The sequence below is a fragment of the Thalassophryne amazonica genome, chromosome 15 (genome assembly GCF_902500255.1).
Source record: "Thalassophryne amazonica chromosome 15, fThaAma1.1, whole genome shotgun sequence".
In the NCBI taxonomy this organism is placed as follows: Eukaryota; Metazoa; Chordata; class Actinopteri; order Batrachoidiformes; family Batrachoididae; genus Thalassophryne; species Thalassophryne amazonica.
This window is the reverse complement of record NC_047117.1, coordinates 72507729-72529084: the sequence shown is the minus strand read 5'-3', so window position 1 is coordinate 72529084 and position 21356 is coordinate 72507729. Positions and strand designations below refer to the sequence as shown.

The 21356-nt window shown below is 40.2% G+C and overlaps 1 protein-coding gene across 6 annotated transcripts in view; it reads left to right on the top strand.

Moving 5' to 3' along the window:
- The first annotated feature begins 4117 nt into the window (after nt 1-4117).
- The window catches only part of pds5a (PDS5 cohesin associated factor A), a 72361-nt gene continuing 55122 nt past the window's right edge, over nt 4118-21356 (top strand). For 3 of the 6 annotated variants that reach the window (XR_004565062.1, XM_034187318.1, XM_034187322.1), the window contains exons 1-2: nt 4118-4225; nt 5121-5274. Coding sequence is in view for 5 of the 6 variants with exons in the window: in XM_034187318.1 (XP_034043209.1) it covers nt 5161-5274 (114 nt within the window). In the remaining variant the exon portion in view is untranslated. Of the gene's footprint in view, nt 4226-4327; nt 4514-4579; nt 4882-4928; nt 5032-5120; nt 5275-21356 lie in introns of those variants that run through there. The other 3 variants (XM_034187320.1, XM_034187319.1, XM_034187321.1) reach the window with 3 other exon arrangements.

The window sequence follows — 21356 nt, the reverse complement described above, 5'->3', positions numbered from 1 at the left end:
GCTTTCCCTTGATGATGGCGATGCTTCTGGACTTGCTCGGCTTGATCTTCATGCGAGCCCGCTCAATGTTTTCCTGGAGTTTTCCTAATAGCCATACAGTGCAAACCTTGGTCGTGGTGAGAGTTGTGAGATCATCCATGTAGGCTCTGACCGGTGGCAGCCTCAGCCCAGGTCTTATTAGCTGTCCGCCAACTGTCCATCTAGAGGCCCGAATGATGACTTCCATGGCCAGGGTGAAGGCCAACAGGGAGATGGTGCAGCCGGCCATAATTCCCACTTCCAGGTGTTGCCAGGCTGTTGTATACTCTGCTGTTGTCACTCAGAGTTGGATGTCTTGAAAGCAGGCCTTGACAAGGGTTGTGAGAGATGCTGGGACTCTGAAGTAGTCAAAGGCTGTCCACAGGAGGTTGTGAGGGACTGAGCCAAAGGCATTCGCAAGATCCAGGAACACCACATGAAGATCTGTTCCCCCCTTTTTGGTGACCTGGATCTGATGCCAGATAACACTAGCATGTTCTACACAGCCGGAGAAGCCCGAGATGCCTGCTTTCTGGATTGACGTGTCAATCAGGTTGTTCCTTTGCAGGTACCCTGCCAATCTGTGAGCGACCACACTGAAGAAGATTTTCCCTCCGCGTTTAGAAGGCTGATCTGTCGGAACTGCCCAATCTCTGACGAGTCCTTTTCCTTGGGGAGTAGGATCCCTCCAGCTCTCCGCCAGGATGTTGGTATCTCCTTCTTTTGCCAGACAACTCTCATCAGTTTCCAGACAAATCGCAGGACATCTGGTGCATTCTTATAGAGCCTGAATGGAACTCTGTTGGGACCTGGAGATGATACAGCCCTTGCTCGACGCACGGTTTGTTCTACCTCACTCCACCTGGGTGGAATAATATCCAGCTCATGCTCTGGTGGATTGATTGATGGCATGTCCGGTGGGAGTGTAACTTCGTCCTGGTGTCGGTCATCTGTGCAGGAATTTTTCAGATGTTTTTCCAGGTTGGCCTTTGACACTGAGAGACTTCCACTCTTCTCCTTTGTGAAGAGACTCTTCACAAATTTGAAGGGATGTTTGTAGAAGCGTGCTCTTGTTTGGTCCTTCCTTCTGCGCTTCCTCAGAAGGTTGGGCTTGTTCTGGCATTTTTACATAAAACAAACACAATAGCAACATCTATAAACCCAGAGAATATATTCACGAGAGTTTTAGGTACAATATACAAAGAGTTTAATGCTGCTTTCCGTGTGGAGTCTGATCAGAGTGTCTCAAATGCATTTCTTCTGTTGTGAATGTACTGACATTACCCATAATGCACTGCTGGGCACAGCATCTCCACACTAAAACCTTCAAAATTAGTGCATTACTTTAAAACTAAACATATATCTGATGTTTTCACTTTATAAAACTTCAGACGTGACGTTAATTTAAATAACTTGTCCAAAATTAGTTTGGTTAAAATTTTAGCCATACGTTAAAACTGTATGGCTCTGGATGACTTGGGTGATATTGCCAGCGTATCAGTATGGGGTCAAAAGAAATGAGCTTTTTTTTCCTTTTTCTTTTCTGTAACCAGTTCTCCTTTGCCTGCAGAGGATAGAGCAGTTTTTTCTAGAACCAGCTCTCCTTTGTTTACAGAGGATAGAACTGTGCATCTACGAGTACTACAAAGCATTTAGCAAGAAGGTACTCAACTGATTTTAGGTTTCATAAATATTTGTTACTATTTAGCTTTGTTTACCCTGTCTGTGTTAGCGGTCTAAAGGACCAAAACTTATCAGATGATAATTAGTCCAATAATGGTTTTCAAAGTTATCTGAAAAGCTAATCCAATAATGAAAACATTATCTTCGACAATTAGTGGTTAGCAGATTAGCGGAACTGTGCCCACCACTGGTTACCTCATTCACCTTTCAGCTAATATGATTCTCAAAAGTAAAATGTCTGTCCAAAATACCTGTGGTCCTTCTCCATTTTTGAATCTTCCACCTGTATGACATCTCCTTTGTTTGTTGTCATGCTGTACGTTCTTTCATCCTTCATTGGTGTGATATGATCATTGTTTTGTATTTCTCAGAGTGAAGTTTAGACAATCGCTTTCTTGACCAATCCTGAAGCTCATCAAGATCCTCCTGAAGCATTCTGCTGTCTGATTCATCCTGAGAAATCCTAGCATCATGGGCAAACATGTACAAGCTAGACTTAACTTTTCCCTGTAGGTCGTTGATATAGAGAATAAACAGAATCAGTCCTTATCTCTGCAGTAACGTGCATGTCTTTGAGTCCTAAGCCTTTGAGATTGCAAGTTGCCTTGGAATAATTTATGGAATCATGACATCACTGGGTGAATGTGCATTGGCAATGCTGACAACAAAAGGCCAAGTATTTTTGGGGTCCTGGTGCTTTCTGTCTTATTTGGTGGTTGTGAGATTGGATGCTTGAATTTGGGACTAAGTTTCTCCAAAGAGTCCTTGGGGACTGCTGGACTGACTTTGTGTTACTGTCCAGTGTATGCTTTGGACTCGGAGCCTGTCTGATCTCTAAAACTATAATTAAGGAATAATAACCCTGTTGTTTCACATGATTTCTGGATGTTCATGCTGGTTATACGGTTGCAAATTGACCTTTACCGTTTACACGGTTTATTTTTTTGTAGGTAATTCGGTCAGTGAGGCTTACCGTCGAGGCTGCCTCGCTCCAACAGCGGAAAATCCATCAAATGTGAAACGATAATTCTGTATCAGAATCCACATCCATATTTTTGTATGGCATCTTAAATTCACCCATTTCGGGATCGTCATCGGTACGCGAAATCTGCATAGCAGCGTGTGTGGCCGGTCAGGGCGCGGAGTAATACGTCCAAATGTGAAACAGTCAAATATTTTGCCACCGTTACCCCGATATTATACGGTTTGAAATCTCACATGATTAACCAATCAGATTTGTGGAAAAAAATGTAATTGGATTAGAATACCATTTGAACCTCTCTCCCACAGATTGCAGAACAGATCAGTGGTCATGTCTCTCAGAATTGGAGTACCTTTATTTTGACATGAGCACAACCTACTATCCCTGGTTCTCAAGACCAGGCACCTAAGTGGCTCTACTCTACTCTTTTCTACTCTTCTATTTTACTCTTCCTTTTTAGATATTTAAATATTCCTTAGTATACTAGTATAGTTCCACCTTAGAATTGGAATATAATATATAAGATATACCTTACTGAATTTTCATGTCTCTCAGAATTGGAGTACCTTTATTTTGACATGAGCACAGCCTGCAAAATGTTAAACAAGGAAATTGACAAAACTTATATACAGTACAACCTTATTTTAAGATAAATGTAATTTAAAAATCACAAATATATGCAAGAGACAAAGAGAACAAAGAAATGTCTGCTTTAGCTAAATTCATAGGGATTTTTGTGTAGACTTTTGAGTAATATCAATTTCAATTTATTTTATTTATACAGCGCCAAATCACAACAAAGCTGCCTCTAGGTGCGTCACACAAATAAGGTCTAACCATACCAACCCCTATACCACTATATTCGAACATGTATATTTGATTTTTAACAATGATTTCGTCTTAAATTACACTGTAAAAAGTGATAAGCTCAATTAGTTGCTATAAGTTGTTTCTCTAATTTACTTCCACTTAATATCATGAAACTTCCACTTTTAATGAGTTAACTCATAATTATTGGCATGGCATTGCAACTCAAGGTTGTAAGCCAGTTCAGTGAAATTTAAATGTCAACATAACTTAACAATGTGAGTTGAGTTTACTTGTGTTTTTAAGGCAACAACTGAACTTAAGTTTTTAAGTTGAAGTTTTTACAGTGTACCAAGAAAGTTATTTAAAAAACAAATGACATACTTTTTTATTTACTTATTTAATTTATTTTTTCTACCCCCTCTTCTGTGTCATGTATTTGTTTTGCAAATTTCAAAAATTATTTGCATAGAAATTTAAACCAAATTTTTAAGCCCTGGGCTTAAAATTTAAACCAAATTTTTAAGCCCTGGGTTTAAAACTTTTAAACAGTGCACGAGCGCTGTTTGTTTCTGCTCCCGCCATCCAGTGCTGGCGCACTACTCTTCTCAAACCATAGGGGGCGCTCTATAACAAGCCTTCACTCAGCAGCAGTGGCTGAACGGACAGAGCTTTGTGAGGAAAACTAAATCCAACCTGTGTCAGACTAATGAATTAAAACGGCATATCGGAGAGGTAAATAGTAACGAGGGGGCGTGTGGCAAACATTATTCGGTTGTAGTGGTGGCTGTATTTTTAAAATATATCTTCATTTTGCATTCGTTAGGCTGTTCCAAACCATCCGTGGGAGCAAGTTGAGGCTGAGAGGAGACGGTAGCAGCGCTTCGCTTGTACAAAGCGATGCGTGGAAGTTGGAAAAAAGGCAGTAACAACTAAATTTGCTTCGTTGTTAAACTTCACAAAGTAGTTGTATTTGTTGGAAAGCACAGGAACTGACCACTTGCATGGCTGTTTTTCATAAAGGTGATAGGATACTTCACTTCCTCTGTGATTGTGTCTAGCTGGAGATGTGATGGTACCTGAATAGTTTGCGGCCTGTGTTAGCAAAGTGGGTTAGCAGGCGTGGCTAACGCGACTAGCCGCTAGCCAGGTAGCATGCTCCGCTAACATTAGTGGCTTCCCGCAAATTGTTAGCCGCTAGCTAATGATGCTCGCTCGCTAACCAGCTAGTTCGCTGGTGGTGCTGATCTGTCAGACAGTGGACACATACCGACTGGACTGGCGTTATTTTTAACGGGATTCTGCTGGAAATCTACAGTACAGTTTTTTATCATTTTGCCGAAATAGGCGTGAAGCTTGATTATCAACCTAAACGATGTTTGATGAGAAATGTAGGTGTGAATACAGGGCTACTGTTTTGCTGGATGTTTTAGCATGCAAGCTTATACGTACAGTGTTTGTTTTCTGTTGATAAAATATTTTTTGTTATTGTATAATAAAGCATACTGATTGTGTTTCATCACCTGAGGAGGATAGAATCGGTAACGGGCATCTTATATTTAACATTAAAATGAGTTATTTGTAAGTGTGGTAGCATGTTTGTGTTGAACTTTTGTTTTCTGACCCATAGAGGCCAGTAGAAGACCGTGTGGATACACACATCAACAAGCATGGAGTTTCCGCAACAGCAGAAACCGGCGGGGGACGGAAGGATTGTTTACCCTCCGGGTGTGAAAGAGATAACTGACAAAATCAGCAATGACGAGGTGGTGAAACGATTGAAGGTAGGCTCATGGCCGTCTGTCACTGTCTGGATCCTTTTGATGCCTTTACTTTGGGTTTCCATCTGCTTTCACAGCAACACAATTCTCAGAACTTTGTAAATTGCTGTTTATTAATGTCTAAGAACCTTATCTTGTCTTCAAAAAAGACTGTTTCTTGCTCATCCTGATCAGTTTTGAGGACATTTCTCAGTCTCTGAACATTACTTAAGCCCCCTTTACACATGGAGCTGGTTGCATTTACTGAAGCCAGTGAACCCAGCAGCTGTGGAGATTTGATGTTCACGCTTGAGTTTTTGTCACAAAGAATTTATGTATTTATCTAGTTCAGAGGTGGCCAAGTTCAGTCCTCGAGAGCCACATTCCTGACACTCTTAGTTGTCTCCCTGCTCCAACACACTTGAATCCAATGAAAGACTCGTTCCTTTCACTGGATTCAGGTGTGTTGGAGCAGGGAGACAACTAAGTGTGTCAGGAATGTGGTTCTCGAGGACCGACCTTGGCAACCCCTGATCTAGTTACACATATGGAAATACCAATTAACTTATGTATCTGTCTCTCTGGCTCTTACTCACATATAACAGCAGAATGGATCATTACTGTGGCTGTGCTGCTTTCAGCCGTGTGTGAAAGAGGTGATAAATGCTGTGACGGTTCATGTGGCAGACAGGTGGTAAATCTTGGAGGTGGCTATTCAAAACATGGAAATAGAGACCTGGAATGGACGTCACATGACTAGCGACGTGCCGCACGGCGGCCGTTACTAAGGGTGGAGAGAGCGCCTTGAGCCAGTTAAGGTACCTGTTAAACAGAAGCGAAATGAAGAGACAAAAGGCAGCCAGTGCTTCACCATCAACTGCACCAACTACAAAAACAACTTCTCGAATACTAAAATGAACTGTACAATAGCCTTAATGTAATTATGTAAAACAAATGTCTATTTTAAAGTCGTTATGTTGCAATTTAATATTGTAATACTGAGATTATAATTCAGCGCCATAAGTTCTTTTCATTAAGCTGCATTCACAAACATACAAATACGGAAACAGTTGTTTAATATATTTATACCATGGTCAGTGAGAATTCCATGTCTAACTGGCGTGCATTATTTTCCTGTATACGCACACGTAGTTCGGCGAGTTAAGTCACTTATAATCACTCTGCTCTGGTCGTCACCATAGCAACGCGCAAATCAGTTGGCACAGATCAGCTGTGTTTTGACAGGTTAATGACAGAAATGCGATAAAACATGGATTTCCAAGTGAATTTTAATATTTTTGGCTAAAATAAAACATTTGAGGAATGGAAAGAGGAGGAGAACAAACGAGAAGAACAGCAAAAGCAACGGCATGAAGATTTAACATTGGACGAACTGAACAAGATTGAAGACCGGAAAGAAGAAGAGAATGGTTGTATCCTTGCGGGCTGCCGAACGCTCCGCATCAAAACAGCGAACGTAGTTTTTGGACCTGTTGCCAGTTGTTTGCAGCTCCATACAGCGGGGGGGGGGGGGGGGGGGGGGGGGGGGCAGTGTGATGGCCCACTGCGGCGCAAGCTCGCAGACTCGGTAAGCGCATCGGAGGCAAAACATAAAATAGTCCCAAAATACTCACACATTTTTATCAAGTTCTGTTAACTTAAATAAATATTTGTGTGTTAGCTCACTGTGTGGGACCATGGTATAAGCGGATTAAACAACTCGAAGCCGTGCATTATACGGTTTGAATGCACTTCGCGGAGTGCTTTAGACTCCGCGTCATGCATTCAAACCGTATAATGCACGGCTTCTCGTTGTTTAATCCTTACATGTACATACTGGTCACAGGCAGCATTTCAATTTTAACAGTCTGGTTGGAGGGGGATGGGGGTGGTACTTTTTACCCTGACTGAGGGTCAGAAGTCATACATTCTGAATGGCTTTGTATCTACTTGTAATAAAATGCTAGTAAAAATCATATATATATATATATATATATATATATATATATATATATATGTGTGTGTGTGTGTGTGTTGTCATTAAAAGACTAGCAGTAATATTACTGTGGAAAAATCAGCAAGGTAAATGAGCACAATGGCAAGGCATACTTCAGATTTATATTTTAATGCATAAGAATTTTTTTTTATCCAGGCATGTATGGGTTCATTAAAAAGAGCAATTAAAGTTTGTCATAATTTCCCCAAATTTCTGCATTTTACATAAGTTTTTTTCCCACCCACACATGCATAGGTTCATTGGAAAGAGCTTTCAACGGGCTTTAAAACAAGCCTACATTTATTAAAATCCGTTAAGAAATAGCGACGCTAGTGCAAAAAAAGCGGTTAGTTTATTATTGATTGGCACATTTCCACCCTTAGTAATGGAGCCTTCCTGTCCTGAGCGAAGCTAATAGATTGAGACACGCACGTCCATTCCAGTCTATATTTCCATGATTCAAAACATTGGAGGTTGTATGCAGCAAACACTACCTTAATATTCAGACATACAAAATTGATAATGGGGTTGCTAACAGTCAGTGATAGGAGTTTTGCGGGAACTCCTGGAAATCTGGGTTTTTGTTTCCATGACGAATATTTCATAGTTATTTTTGTTTTTCTGGTCCGCATCGCACCCACTGACACACATAGGGTAAGTGTACCTATTAACGCCACCAAAATCTAAGTTTTGCTATTTGCCCCACAGGGCCAGTAGAATTTAGAAGTTAGTGGCCCACAGTGTAGGAGCACTGGCCCATGGTTTTGGCATGTGAGAGTTCATGATATTCCACCCTGAAATCCTGCAAATAAAATTGCCTATATAATATAAACCAATCCAGAAAAAACATAAAATAGTCTATGGACCATGAAGTAAAAAAATATATATATAATTTATCAGACGGCATTCTCAAGTGTAAAAAAATAAAGTGACTCCCATAAAATTTAGAGGGCATTTTTTAGCAACCCTCAGAGTTGGCTAACTCACAGTCAGAAATGTAAAATACAGATCTAGGTCCATATCAAAACTAAAAAGTATGCCTTGCCTGGATTGGAGTTATAGATGTAAAATTGAAAAAGAAAAAAAAAAATTATGCTTGGCTCCTTTGCTAATGTTGTCACCGTGGGGTTTTCCACAAAGGCAAGCTGGTTAGACTTTTAAACTAGCTTCAAAACAGCCAGGGCCTACCACAACAAAGCATGTGCTTTACTTACTTGTCAGCATACGACAGATAGGCTCTGCAGATTTGGCAGAAAACCTCATTCTTCTCTTGGTCATGACCAAGCCACAGCCATTTCTGTGGCTAGGTCGGGACACAACTGCTCTTCCTCTTGTTTCTTTCATATATTTCTGTCTCTCCCTTAACTCATCAATACTAAGCTTTTAGCAAAACTTTCCTGGTTGTTGTCCAGGTTTTGGTGGTTGTAATTTAAACATATTTCAATTCAAATTTCAAAGCGTTCTGTTAGATTTGCATCTTGTTTGTCAGCTTCCCGCGCATTTAAAGATGCTAACGAACATCGCCGAAGATCAGTGACAAAAATGACCGAACGCACACACTCCACGCATAGAGAACATACATTTCAATGTGCGCGAGATTCTGCGGGAGCATGAAGCGTGGTGCGAGACCAAAACAAACATGGCAGACTCAGTGAACTTTGACACAGAGATGTGAAGAAATTTGACTTTGCCGCCGCAAAATGTGGTAAAATAAATAGAATTTTGCATATTTTTGTAGTGGCCCGAGCAGGCCATCATTTGATAAATTGTAGTGGCCCGAAAGTGGGCTAAATCGGCGCCTGACCAGCGGGCAAATGGCTATGTTGAGCCCTGTATTGGTTAAATTTGTTAGTACATCATTTGTTAAAGGGCAAGATTTACCTCTCATTTGAATGATGAGTAATTATCAATCAATCAATCAATTTTATTTATATAGCGCCAAATCACAACAAACTGTTGCCCCAAGGCGCTTTATATTGTAAGGCAAGGCCATACAATAATTACGTAAAAACCCCAACGGTCAAAACGACCCCCTGTGAGCAAGCACTTGGCGACAGTGGGAAGGAAAAACTCCCTTTTAACAGGAAGAAACCTCCAGCAGAACCAGGCTCAGGGAGGGGCAGTCTTCTGCTGGGACTGGTTGGGGCTGAGGGAGAGAACCAGGAAAAAGAAATGCTGTGGAGGGGAGCAGAGATCAATCACTAATGATTAAATGCAGAGTGGTGCAAAAAGAGAAAGAAACACAGTGCATCATGGGAACCCCCCAGCAGTCTAAGTCTATAGCAGCATAACTAAGGGATGGTTCAGGGTCACCTGATCCAGCCCTAACTATAAGCTTTAGCAAAAAGGAAAGTTTTAAGCCTAATCTTAAAAGTAGAGAGGGTGTCTGTCTCCCTGATCTGAATTGGGAGCTGGTTCCACAGGAGAGGAGCCTGAAAGCTGAAGGCTCTGCCTCCCATTCTACTCTTACAAACCCTAGGAACTACAAGTAAGCCTGCAGTCTGAGAGCGAAGCGCTCTATTGGGGTGATATGGTACTATGAGGTCCCTAAGATAAGATGGGACCTGATTATTCATTACCTTCTAAGTAAGAAGAAGAATTTTAAATTCTATTCTAGAATTAACAGGAAGCCAATGAAGAGAGGCCAATATGGGTGAGATATGCTCTCTCCTTCTAGTCCCCGTTAGTACTCTAGCTGCAGCATTTTGAATTAACTGAAGGCTTTTCAGGGAACTTTTAGGACAACCTGATAATAATGAATTACAATAGTCCAGCCTAGAGGAAATAAATGCATGAATTAGTTTTTCAGCATCACTCTGAGACAAGACCTTTCTAATTTTAGAGATATTGCGTAAATGCAAAAAAGCAGTCCTACATATTTGTTTAATATGCGCATTGAATGACATATCCTGATCAAAAATGACTCCAAGATTTCTTACAGTATTACTAGAGGTCAGGGTAATGCCATCCAGAGTAAGGATCTGGTTAGACACCATGTTTCTAAGATTTGTGGGGCCAAGTACAATAACTTCAGTTTTATCTGAGTTTAAAAGCAGGAAATTAGAGGTCATCCATGTCTTTGTCTGTAAGACAATCCTGCAGTTTAGCTAATTGGTGTGTGTCCTCTGGCTTCTTGGATAGATAAAGCTGGGTATCATCTACGTAACAATGAAAATTTAAGCAATGCCGTCTAATAATACTGCCTAAGGGAAGCATGTACAACCCCTGGCAAAAATTATGGAATCACCGGCCTCGGAGGATGTTCATTCAGTTGTTTAATTTTGTAGAAAAAAAGCAGATCACAGACATGACACAAAACTAAAGTCATTTCAAATGGCAACTTTCTGGCTTTAAGAAACACTATAAGAAATCAAGAAAAAAATCTTATGGCAGTCAGTAACGGTTACTTTTTTAGACCAAGCAGAGGAAAAAAATATGGAATCACTCAATTCTGAGGAAAAAATTATGGAATCACCCTGTAAATTTTCATCCTCAAAACTAACACCTGCATCAAATCAGATCTGCTCGTTGACATTGACCCTGTGCAATGACATTGACCCTACGTGTCTTTTTGCAAGGAATGTTTTCGCAGTTTTTGCTCTATGGCAAGATGCATTATCATCTTGAAAAATGATTTCATCATCCCCAAACATCCTTTCAATTGTCCAAAATATCAACGTAAACTTGTGCATTTATTGATGATGTAATGACAGCCATCTCCCCAGTGCCTTTACCTGACATGCAGCCCCATAATCAATGACTGTGGAAATTTACATGTTCTCTTCAGGCAGTCATCTTTATAAATCTCATTGGAACGGCACCAAACAAAAGTTCCAGCATCATCACCTTGCCCAATGCAGATTCGAGATTCATCACTGAATATGACTTTCATCCAGTCATCCACAGTCCACGATTGCTTTTCCTTAGCCCATTGTAACCTTGTTTTTTTTCTGTTTAGGTGTTAATGATGGCTTTCGTTTAGCTTTTCTGTATGTAAATCCCATTTTCATTAGGCGGTTTCTTACAGTTCGGTCACAGACGTTGACTCCAGTTTCCTCCCATTCGTTCCTCATTTGTTTTGTTGTGCATTTTCGATTTTTGAGACATATTGCTTTAAGTTTTCTGTCTTGACGCTTTGATGTCTTCCTTGGTCTACCAGTATGTTTGCCTTTAACAACCTTCTCATGTTGTTTGTATTTGGTCCAGAGTTTAGACACAGCTGACTGTGAACAACCAACATCTTTTGCAACATTGCATGATGATTTACTCTCTTTTAAGAGTTTGATAATCCTCTCCTTTGTTTCAACTGACATATCTCGTGTTGGAGCCATGATTCATGTCAGTCCACTTGGTGCAACAGCTCTCCAAGGTGTGTTCACTCCTTTTTAGATGCAGACTAACGAGCAGATCTGATATGATGCAGGTGTTAGTTTTGGGGATGAAAATTTACAGGGTGATTCCATAATTTTTTCCTCAGAATTGAGTGATTCCATATTTTTTTCCTCTGCTTGGTCTAAAAAAAGTAACCATTACTGACTGCCACAATCTTTTTTCTTGATTTCTTATAGTGTTTCTTAAAGCCAGAAAGTTGCCATTTGAAATGACTTTAGTTTTGTCATGTCTGTGATCTGCTTTTTTTCTACAAAACTAAACAACTGAATGAACATCCTCCGAGGCCGGAGATTCCATAATTTCTGCCAGGGGTTGTATAAAGTGAATAAAATTGGTCCTAGCACAGAACCTTGTGGAACTCCATAATTAACCTTAGTCTGTGAAGAAGATTCCCCATTTACATGAACAAATTGTAATCTATTAGATAAATATGATTCAAACCACCGCAGCGCAGTGCCTTTAATACCTATGGCATGCTCTAATCTCTGTAATAAAATTTTATGGTCAACAGTATCAAAAGCAGCACTGAGGTCTAACAGAACAAGCACAGAGATGAGTCCACTGTCTCAGCACTCAGCACTGAGTCCATCAATTAGTTGATGTACAGTTCAAAAGATAAAAATAAGAAATTTTAGGGAAAAAGTCAAGTCTGGAATGGGCTTAATTGGTACCATTTAATAGTAAATAGTTTTACTATCTGACATCAGGAAAAAAGTGATGAGGAAGTGTGGATTTTTTATTTTTTTTTATTTTTTTATTTTTTTTCCCCTTGAAACAATTTTGAAATCTAAAAAAAATGACATGAGGGACTGAAAATATCAGCTATTTTAAAATAAATATTGTTTCCTTGTTGAATACATTTAATGTACTGTACATTAGTAGCGTAATACGTTATTAGTAAACATTAAAATCATTCACAGATGGAGTAAATAATGTCTTACCTGTCCGTTTCAGTGAGATCATCTTTAAACTTATCCACCTTTACAAAACGACATCTCAACATAATTTAATTCCTTCTGTCTTGGCTGAGAAAAGTCCATTTGTCACATGGGACTTTGGTGCCAGCAAATACTTTGGCACCTTAAGTCAGTGTAGCAACTTATAAAAATTTGAAGTTAAAAAAAAAAAGCCGTGCATTTCATGCTGGTGCCAGTTGTAATCCGCTATTGTGGCTGATTGATCCAATCTCTGTTGTTAAAGCTAGAATTGGTAGTCCTGGAGAGCTAGCAAGAGAGCTAGGAAGATTTGAAAGTAGTACCTCCTGTAGGTTCCACCCCCTCCTCCCTACCCCGTCAGTGCTCGGTCCAAAGCCACACACCCCCAAACTTGAACGCATCTGACTGTGGGACTCAGCGGGGCAGAGGAGAGCCGACTAAAGGCCCCCTGACACGAGCATGTCTTTGATTCACACAGTAGCATGCACGTCATTGTGATGATCCCACCCGCTGTGTTCACAGCTGGACGGCGTTCTTTGTTCTACTGGCTACCATGCGCTCTGCGCTGGACGCTTTGTATATGAAATAATTATTTCCTGTCAGATGAATCATTTTCTCTGCAAATTGGCCATTGAAAATGGCTGTAATCACTTCCTGAATCACAGAGGAATGCTCCAGCGCGTGCGCCTAACAGGCTGCAGAAAGCATTTTGAGCTGTCTAAAAAGGTAGTTATTTGTCATGTTTACATTGTCATGGCTTGGTAAAACAGTTGTGTGTTCTTTCCTTCTTGTGTGCAGCTGTTAAATATAACCTCTGATGCGATCCGCTGACATCACCACTTGCTCTCTTCACTTCTTTAGTCCACTTGACAAGCTGCACATCGTGTTGGCGATTACAAGTAGATCGCACCACGTAGCACGACATTTATGCGTGAAAGATTTTTTTTTTTTAACATTTCAGCTCGTCAAGTGGAGTAAAGAAGCAGTAAACAGAGCGAGTGGTGACGTCAGTGGATCGCATCAGCGTGCAGGAAGTGATTACCGCCGTTTTCAACGGCCAATTTGCAGAGAAAATGATTAATCCGACAAGGCACAATCCGGTGGAAGTGGTAGTTTCGGCTGTATTCCCTCTGCCATTGTACCAAACTTCTTCGGTGAAATGAGGTGAATGTGCACGCGTTGGGGGGGGGGGTGGGGGGTGTTGAGCCTGGTGACGCGAGCAGGAAGAACTAGACATGAAGGCATCTGATTTTTTTGGGGAGTGGACCGCGGGGCTTACACTGGTCGGAGCACTGTAAAATTTTAAATCATCACAGCGTTTCATTATTCAGGTCTGTGATGACCTGCTCAGGCCTGATCAGACGACAGCGATGGTGCTTTGAAAGTTTAGAGTCACAGCACTCCATTCATTCACAGCAGTGTTTACCACAGCCAGTTGACTCATCAGCATTCTGTACACAATGAAAATGGTTCACCAAGATAAAAAATGAAACAATAAAATAACGTTCAATAATATAATAATAATGTCAATAATGTTTTTGACCCGCACCACACCGTGCAGTACCGACCCAAACCACTGGGTGGAAACGGGGCTGTCAGCATGTGCTGGCTAATCACCAGGGTTTGACAGCTGCATTAATTTATTAGACGTACGCCAGAGTTTTTAAATACGGCCGGCATACGCAGGCTAAATCGTCAGGGTGTGACAGGGCCTTAAAATGCTAAGACATTGTAGAAACTTAGAAAAATTTTGAAAAAAAAAATGCATTTCATGCTAGACATTTTAAATGGGTTGTATTCAACTCTACAACACACTTGAATATCAGAATTTATTGATTTAACATGGACTCCATGAAATGACAAGGGAACTCCAATTTTTTTTTTTTACCCCATGGAATCCCAGGGACTCCAAATTTGCAAACCCTAAATTGAATCCTGATTTCACATGCATTTATGAAGACATGTAAAATCTATTTAGTGAATATGTGCAAGTGTTGGAAGTTGAAAAAAATTTAGGTATATGATAAGACCAAGATGATTGTAATGATGACATAAAAATTAATAATAAAGTGCTTAAAGCTATACCGGCATTCAAATTTCGCTAAACTGACAAAATTTAGTTTCTACTGAAATCCAAGCATTACAATGTCTTTATTACCTCCGCCAAGGAGGTTATGTTTTTGGTCACGTTTGTTTGTTTGTCTGTCTGTCTGTCAGCAGGATAACTCAAAAAGTTTTGAACGGATTTTGATGAAATTTTGTGAAGTGGTTGGAAATGACAAGAGGAACAAGTGATTAAATTTTAGTGGTGATCCGGATCACAATCCGGATCCCGATGCTAACGTGTTAGCATGTCTATGGCATTTTCAATGTTAAAAGTTAGCATTAAGCAGTTGCAGCTGTCATCGCGTTCGGGTGCATTTGTTTTCAAATTGTAATATTTCTTAAATTTATTTTTGTGTATATATTAATAATCTAATGATTATTATATACAATTTTAGAGAAAGAGACAAAAAGAAATAGATCACTGTGCCAAGGAGGGAATCTCTTTAGGGTCAGTGACCCTATGGCCTTGTTTAGAGAAGTGTTTCATAAATGTTAAAAAATTCATATATTTGCAGTTTAGTTGAATAATAAGTTGAATTTTGTCTCTTACTTGTTTTTGTCTATAAGCACATGCAATATCAATATCAGTGCTCAGATGACAGTAGCTTCTGGGAAAGGTGCACGTTGCTGTGATAAACTGTGATGCCAAGCGCTAAGGATACATGCTATCCAGTCACAGCAGATGAAACTTTTTTTTACTACTGAGCAAACATCATTGTTAGACTTTTTTACGTTCAGTGATTCCACGGCGTGTAGATGTTATGGCGTCAGTGACCCCATGGCCTTGGCGGAGGTTTGCACTCTCTGAGTGCTTCTAGTTTTTGAAATGTTTCAAAATTACAGCTCATTGTAATGAAGAGAACATATTTACCTGGGGGGAATTCCATAACAAATATGTTATTGTCTTTTTAACACAGTCTGCAGGAGTTAGTGTGTGTGCCCATCCATGAGGTTGTGCCCATCCATGAGGTTTTGAAATGACCAGAATTTACATTTGACCAAAGGTGATGCGTGCATATGTAACATGCACGCTGGTGTCTGTGAGATGTCTTATAAATTACTTCAGAGGTGTTATCTGGTTGCAAAAGCAGCATTTTTAGATTTAGAATTGTTTATTTCTCTGTAACTTTTACATCATACGAGGTCTATTAGATAAGAAACCGACACTTTTATTTATTTTTTTTAACTATATGGATTTGAATGACGTGCGATTACACCAATCATGCTTGAACCCTCGTACGCATGCGTGAGTTTTTTCACGCGTCGGTGACGTCATTTCCCTGTGGGCAGGCCTTGAGTGAGATGTGGTCCCGCCCTCTCGGCTGAATTCCTTTGTTTCACACGCTGCTCGAGACGGCGCACGTTGCTTTATCAAAAATTTTTCTGGACCTGTGAGGAATATCCGAGTGGACACTATTCGAGAAATTAAGATGGTTTTCGGTGAAAAGTTTAACGGCTGATGAGAGATTATGGGGTGTTTCTGTCGGTGTAAGGACTTCCCACGGAGCGGGACGTCGCGCAGCGCTTCCAGGTGCCGTCGTCGGCCTGTTTCGAGCTGAAAACATCCTAATTTAAGGCTTAATTCACCCAGGACGTCGTGAGAGAACAGAGAAGATTCAGAAGAGGCCGGCATGAGGACTTTATGCGGACATTCCACTGTTTAAGGACATTTTTTTAATGAAAGACGTGTGCGCAAATTTGCCGAGTCGTTTCTGTGACGACTCGGCGAATCTGTGTGCGCCGCGACAGGAAAAACCCCTCCATGTTGAAAACCATTTGTAAAATTCAGGCGCCTTTTGATGGCTTTCAACAAGTGAGTAACTGAGAAATTGTTTAACAGCTTGGGCATGTTCCAACTTGCCCGTTAAGGTTTCCAACGGAGGTGTTTTTCCTGCTGCGACCCCCCCCCCCCCCCCCCCCCGCGGTCGGGTCCGGCCCGACATGCGACTCTGCCCGCACGTTCTTTCATTACAAAATGTCCGTTAACAATGGAATGTCCGAATAAACTCCTCATGCCGACTTCTTCTGAAAGTTCTCTGTTCTCTGACGACTTACTGGGTCAACAGAGCCTGAAATGTGGAAGTTTTCAACTTGAAACGGTGAGACGCTGCCGCCTCGAAGCGCAGATCGCCGTCAGGCGCCATGGGTCGTCCTTACGGCGACACTACCAGACCAAAATCTCTCATCAGCCGTTAAAATTTTTACCGAAAACCAGCTGAATTTATCGAATGGTGTCCACTCAGTTGTGCCTTACAGTTTTGAAAAAATTTTGATCAAACAAAGCAGCAGTCTCTGAGCCATTCCTAAACAATGAAAAAATCGACGAGAGGGTGGGCGACTCCTCACTCAAAGACTGCCCACAGGCGAATGACATAACCGACAGGCATGAAAAAACTCTTGCATGCCCACGAGGGTTCAAGCATGTCTGATGTAATCACACGTGATTCAAATCCATATGGTTTTTGAAAAAAATAATAAGGTCGGATACTTTTCTAATAGACCTCGTATATGAGAAACGTATTAGATTTATACAGAAGCCCAGCTGTTTCGGTGCATTTTCCGCCATGTTGGATTATTTTGCTAGAAGTTACAACCACCTGACGTTACCTTGTTTGTTCAATCTGACTAGCTGTCACATGTGCTTCCCAGTAGGGCTGCAGCTATCGATTATTTTAGTAATTGAGTATTCTATCGATTATTCTTGCGATTAATCGAGTAATTGGATAAAAAGTACTTTTGCGTTTTTAAACATTAATAGTCCAGGGCTCTCCCTAAGGAATGGCACAGTGTCACTGCGCTAGCGTTGACATTTTGCTGAAATGGCAAAGGGATGTGGTTTCTGTTTTGTTTTTCCCCCCAACTTGTAAAATGTAACTTTTTTTTTTTTTAAGGTTGGTGGACTGGGTCCCTACATTAATTCTTTTTTAATCCCTCTTTCGCTGCAATTCAGCAGATGCATTTCAGATGGAGGTTGAACATGCAAGCCTCACAGTCAGTTTTTGTTATTATTATTATTTAAGTTACAGTGTTTGTGAAGCGTTGTGTGTTGCCCAAAAAAGCGAAAAATAAAAAGCAAAACACTCAATGCTGGTCTAAGCAAAACACAGAAGAAAGAGTGGACTTTTGCTGAGTGCTGTCAGTGTGGCCGGGGATGGATCTGTGACCTGCCCCGTGTGAGCGGAGTGCTGAGAGCCCCTCGCACCAGGTAGAGAGAGACAGCAACTGGCCGCCGGGCGAATAGTCACTCCCCACGTAGAGCAGACCGTGTTTTTTTTTTTTTTTTTTTTTAGTTTTTTTTTTTAAATAGACAAACACACTTCAGATGATGAGCCTTTTCACTGTTTATGGGCATGCTCTTGTCTGTTTTTTTTTTTTTTTTCTGGGGACGTTACAGCACCACATGCAGACCTGGCATATGTACTACAATGTTAAACAATGCTTCGGGGCACAGAATTTGCCTCAAACATTTTTTGTAATCAAATTATTCAAGTTGCTCGACTAATCGTTTCAGCCCTACTTCCCAGCATCCCTCACGCAAGTTGGGGGAAGCCCCCATGTGATGACATTGCTATCATAGACTGTATAGGTTGCTACCATAGATAGTTCAGGCCATCTGTTCTTTAGAAATTTGCGTCGTCAGGGGACGTATTTATTTATTTATTTGTTCTAGACTGTTAGTTTAGATCATATTGGCAATATGATATTATGAATACCCTATTTAAAGGCTAATAAACAAAATTATAGGGGTACCAATGAAAATTCTTTTTATGACTTAAATCTTAAAAAACTCAGTGGCGGTATACTTTTAATCTTTATGTACAGTATTCCTTAATTATAACTCAGACAAAAGCTATAATGATAGTCTGCCTATTTTCTCCATTTCTGATGCTTTATCCAGTTGTTTGTCATTTGGTGTCTTTGCAGATGTTAAAATATATTATAATTATGTTCTCTTTTTCAATGCTGTAAAGAGATTTCTAAACATCTCAACTTCCTATTATGGTTATTGGATACATTCTAACTCTTCAGTCCTGCTGTTGAAATTATTTAGGGTATAAGAATAGATGAATGACTGCTTTGTATTCCAATTTACAGATTAATTTAGCTTCATGCAAATATCCACAAGATTTAATAATGGCATCCAGGGTTTTCCTGCATAAAGAAATGTGAGGCAGCTACCTAATTAAAATTTCTTGCGGTGGTGGACTTCCAGTATGGCATTTAGAGAAGGAACAAATGGTTGCATATGAAGAAGATACTTTAAATGCTATTTGAAGACAGTCCCTCTCCCTTTTCTCTCACAACCCTCTTTACAAGTGCACACTCAGTGTAATCCCATGTTGTATTTCAGGCAGATGCCAAGGACAGGTTTTTACAGATACAAAGATAGATAGCACTTTCTCTGGATAATCTTCCTGAATATTCCACACTGAGAATATTTGGACTGTGAACACAGAGGAAGGAGGGACAGGAAATACAAATGTGTAGTCTTTACTTTGAACACACATCCAGCACAGTCATCATGGATGTTGTTCAAAATGGCAAAACCTGTTCAACAACTAAGAAACTAGTATTCTTAAGTTAAAAACAAATCTTCATCTCCTTGTTATAAAATACACGGAAGAGTGTTATAAGGAATCTGCTACAAAAGTTACATTGTTCTTACACAGGCAGAAATCTGATACTTGATCTGATTGCCTGACTTGTGTGGACAGAGATCATCCTTGTAAGATAATTTGTCTGCATTTCTACAATACATCAAATCTCTTTAGAACTCTGTTGCAGTTGCCTGATAATCAGATACAAGTAAACAACCAGTGCATTTTTCCTTTTGCATAGTATGATGTGGTGTTTGACATTTCAACCCATTTCTCAACAACTGATACACTAAATTTGAAACCTGCCCATCATACATGATCAGTGAGTGAAATTTTGTACAGCTCTCAATAAGAGTCTTGATAAGGTCACGTGAAATGTACCGGTAAGTCAGCTGGGAGTGTTGTGAATAAAGTTGTTTTATTGTATGAAATTGGGGCTACATTCCTAATAATTCCAAATGCAGAATTACTCAGATTATACTCTGAGTGCCCTTCCAGTAAGTAAGTGTGTGTACATGTGTGTAAGAAATTGTGCAATGCTTGGCTATCCAAACGGGAAAATAGATGTTGTATTCTTTGCCTCTGAGAAATTATATGCAGGCCATTATAAGATGTTGCCTCTTCACTGTTAGCATAATTGTTTGTTATTCTTCAGTTAGTTCAAATAGTTGCATAGCTCATTGCAAGGTTCCATGCTGCTCTTCAGGGGCTACCCTGTTTGAATTGTACAAATACAAAAAGGACAAGAAAAATGTCTGTCTGCACCTTTGGGTCATTGGAAAAATTATTTTCAATTTCTCAGATGGTATCAGAGCTGTTTGCATGAACCAGAAGGCTAAACTGCAGATCATATTTTGTTAAACATTCTGCAGAGGCAGCTGAAATGTTGCCAAGTCAGAGAAATTGGATCATAAGACAAAATAAATATTTGCACTTTCATTTGAAAAATTTAAGGAAAATTAATCTAATTGTGGTATATTTTCCCCTCCTACTATCGGTATTTTCCAACTCTGTGCTAATTTGGCAAACATTGGTGTGTTACAGTGTCATTCAGCGGTTTGGCTTTCACAGTAAAACTCATGCTAGAGATGGGTAAAAAAAACATTCTGCTCTGGGGAAAAGTGCATTAACCTTTTGGATGCCATTCTGTCTTGCTAGTCCCTAAACATAATGGCTACATAATGGTTTGGGAATACTTGAATTTAGTTAGCAGCTGCAAAATTTGTTCCAGTCTTTGTGCTTTTCTTGTTTCTGTCATTCTCGCACAAGTTCATTTTTTAACACATTTATCCATAGGCACAGTCTCATGTGGACTTGCTCTCTTTGAGGTTTGCCCATAGATTGTACATATGTTGGGCAAACCCCTCTTGATGTCACCCAAAAACAGCTGGTGAAATGTGGCAGCTTCAGTTGCTGCCAACTTGGCAATGCCTGACTTTGCTTAACTCCAGACCAATCTATAAATTTATAAATTTCTGAGATGATGTTAAAATGGTTTAATTGTGAAGCATATTAGGGAGTGTTGTTTTTTTTTCTGGTATGAAAGTGTACTTTTATAACATTTTGTGGTAGTGGCCTGCCAGTCCTGTACAGTGGAAAGGGAAACCCTTGCTTATAACATGTTGAATATGACATATATGTTATGTTTTTGCACAGAAAACTAGTGTGCTAGTGGTTGTTACAGTCAGTCATTTAGGTTGTATATTTTAGGAAAGGCCTTGAATAACACATCTGGCCTTGAAATTGATCTGTAGCACATATGTTTTGGTTCACTAGGATAAATATTTGAGTCCCATACTGTTGTAATATAACTGGTCCCATCACACGCCAGAAGCAAAGCAGGTTGTGATTGCATGGCTGGAAGACCTCTTGGGAAAACCAGGGGCTGTGTGCATTTCCCCATGTAAAACTGGAGTTGCGCCAGGAAGGGCATCCGGTGTATAACTTGTGCCAAATCCCAGTGTGGATCTGCAGTGGCTCTGCTGTAGCAACCCTGAACAAACAGGGGCAGCCAAAAACCAGTAAATACTGTAATTTAGAGCTGATGATTTTCTGGATGAAAAGCAACAGTTTTTGAGC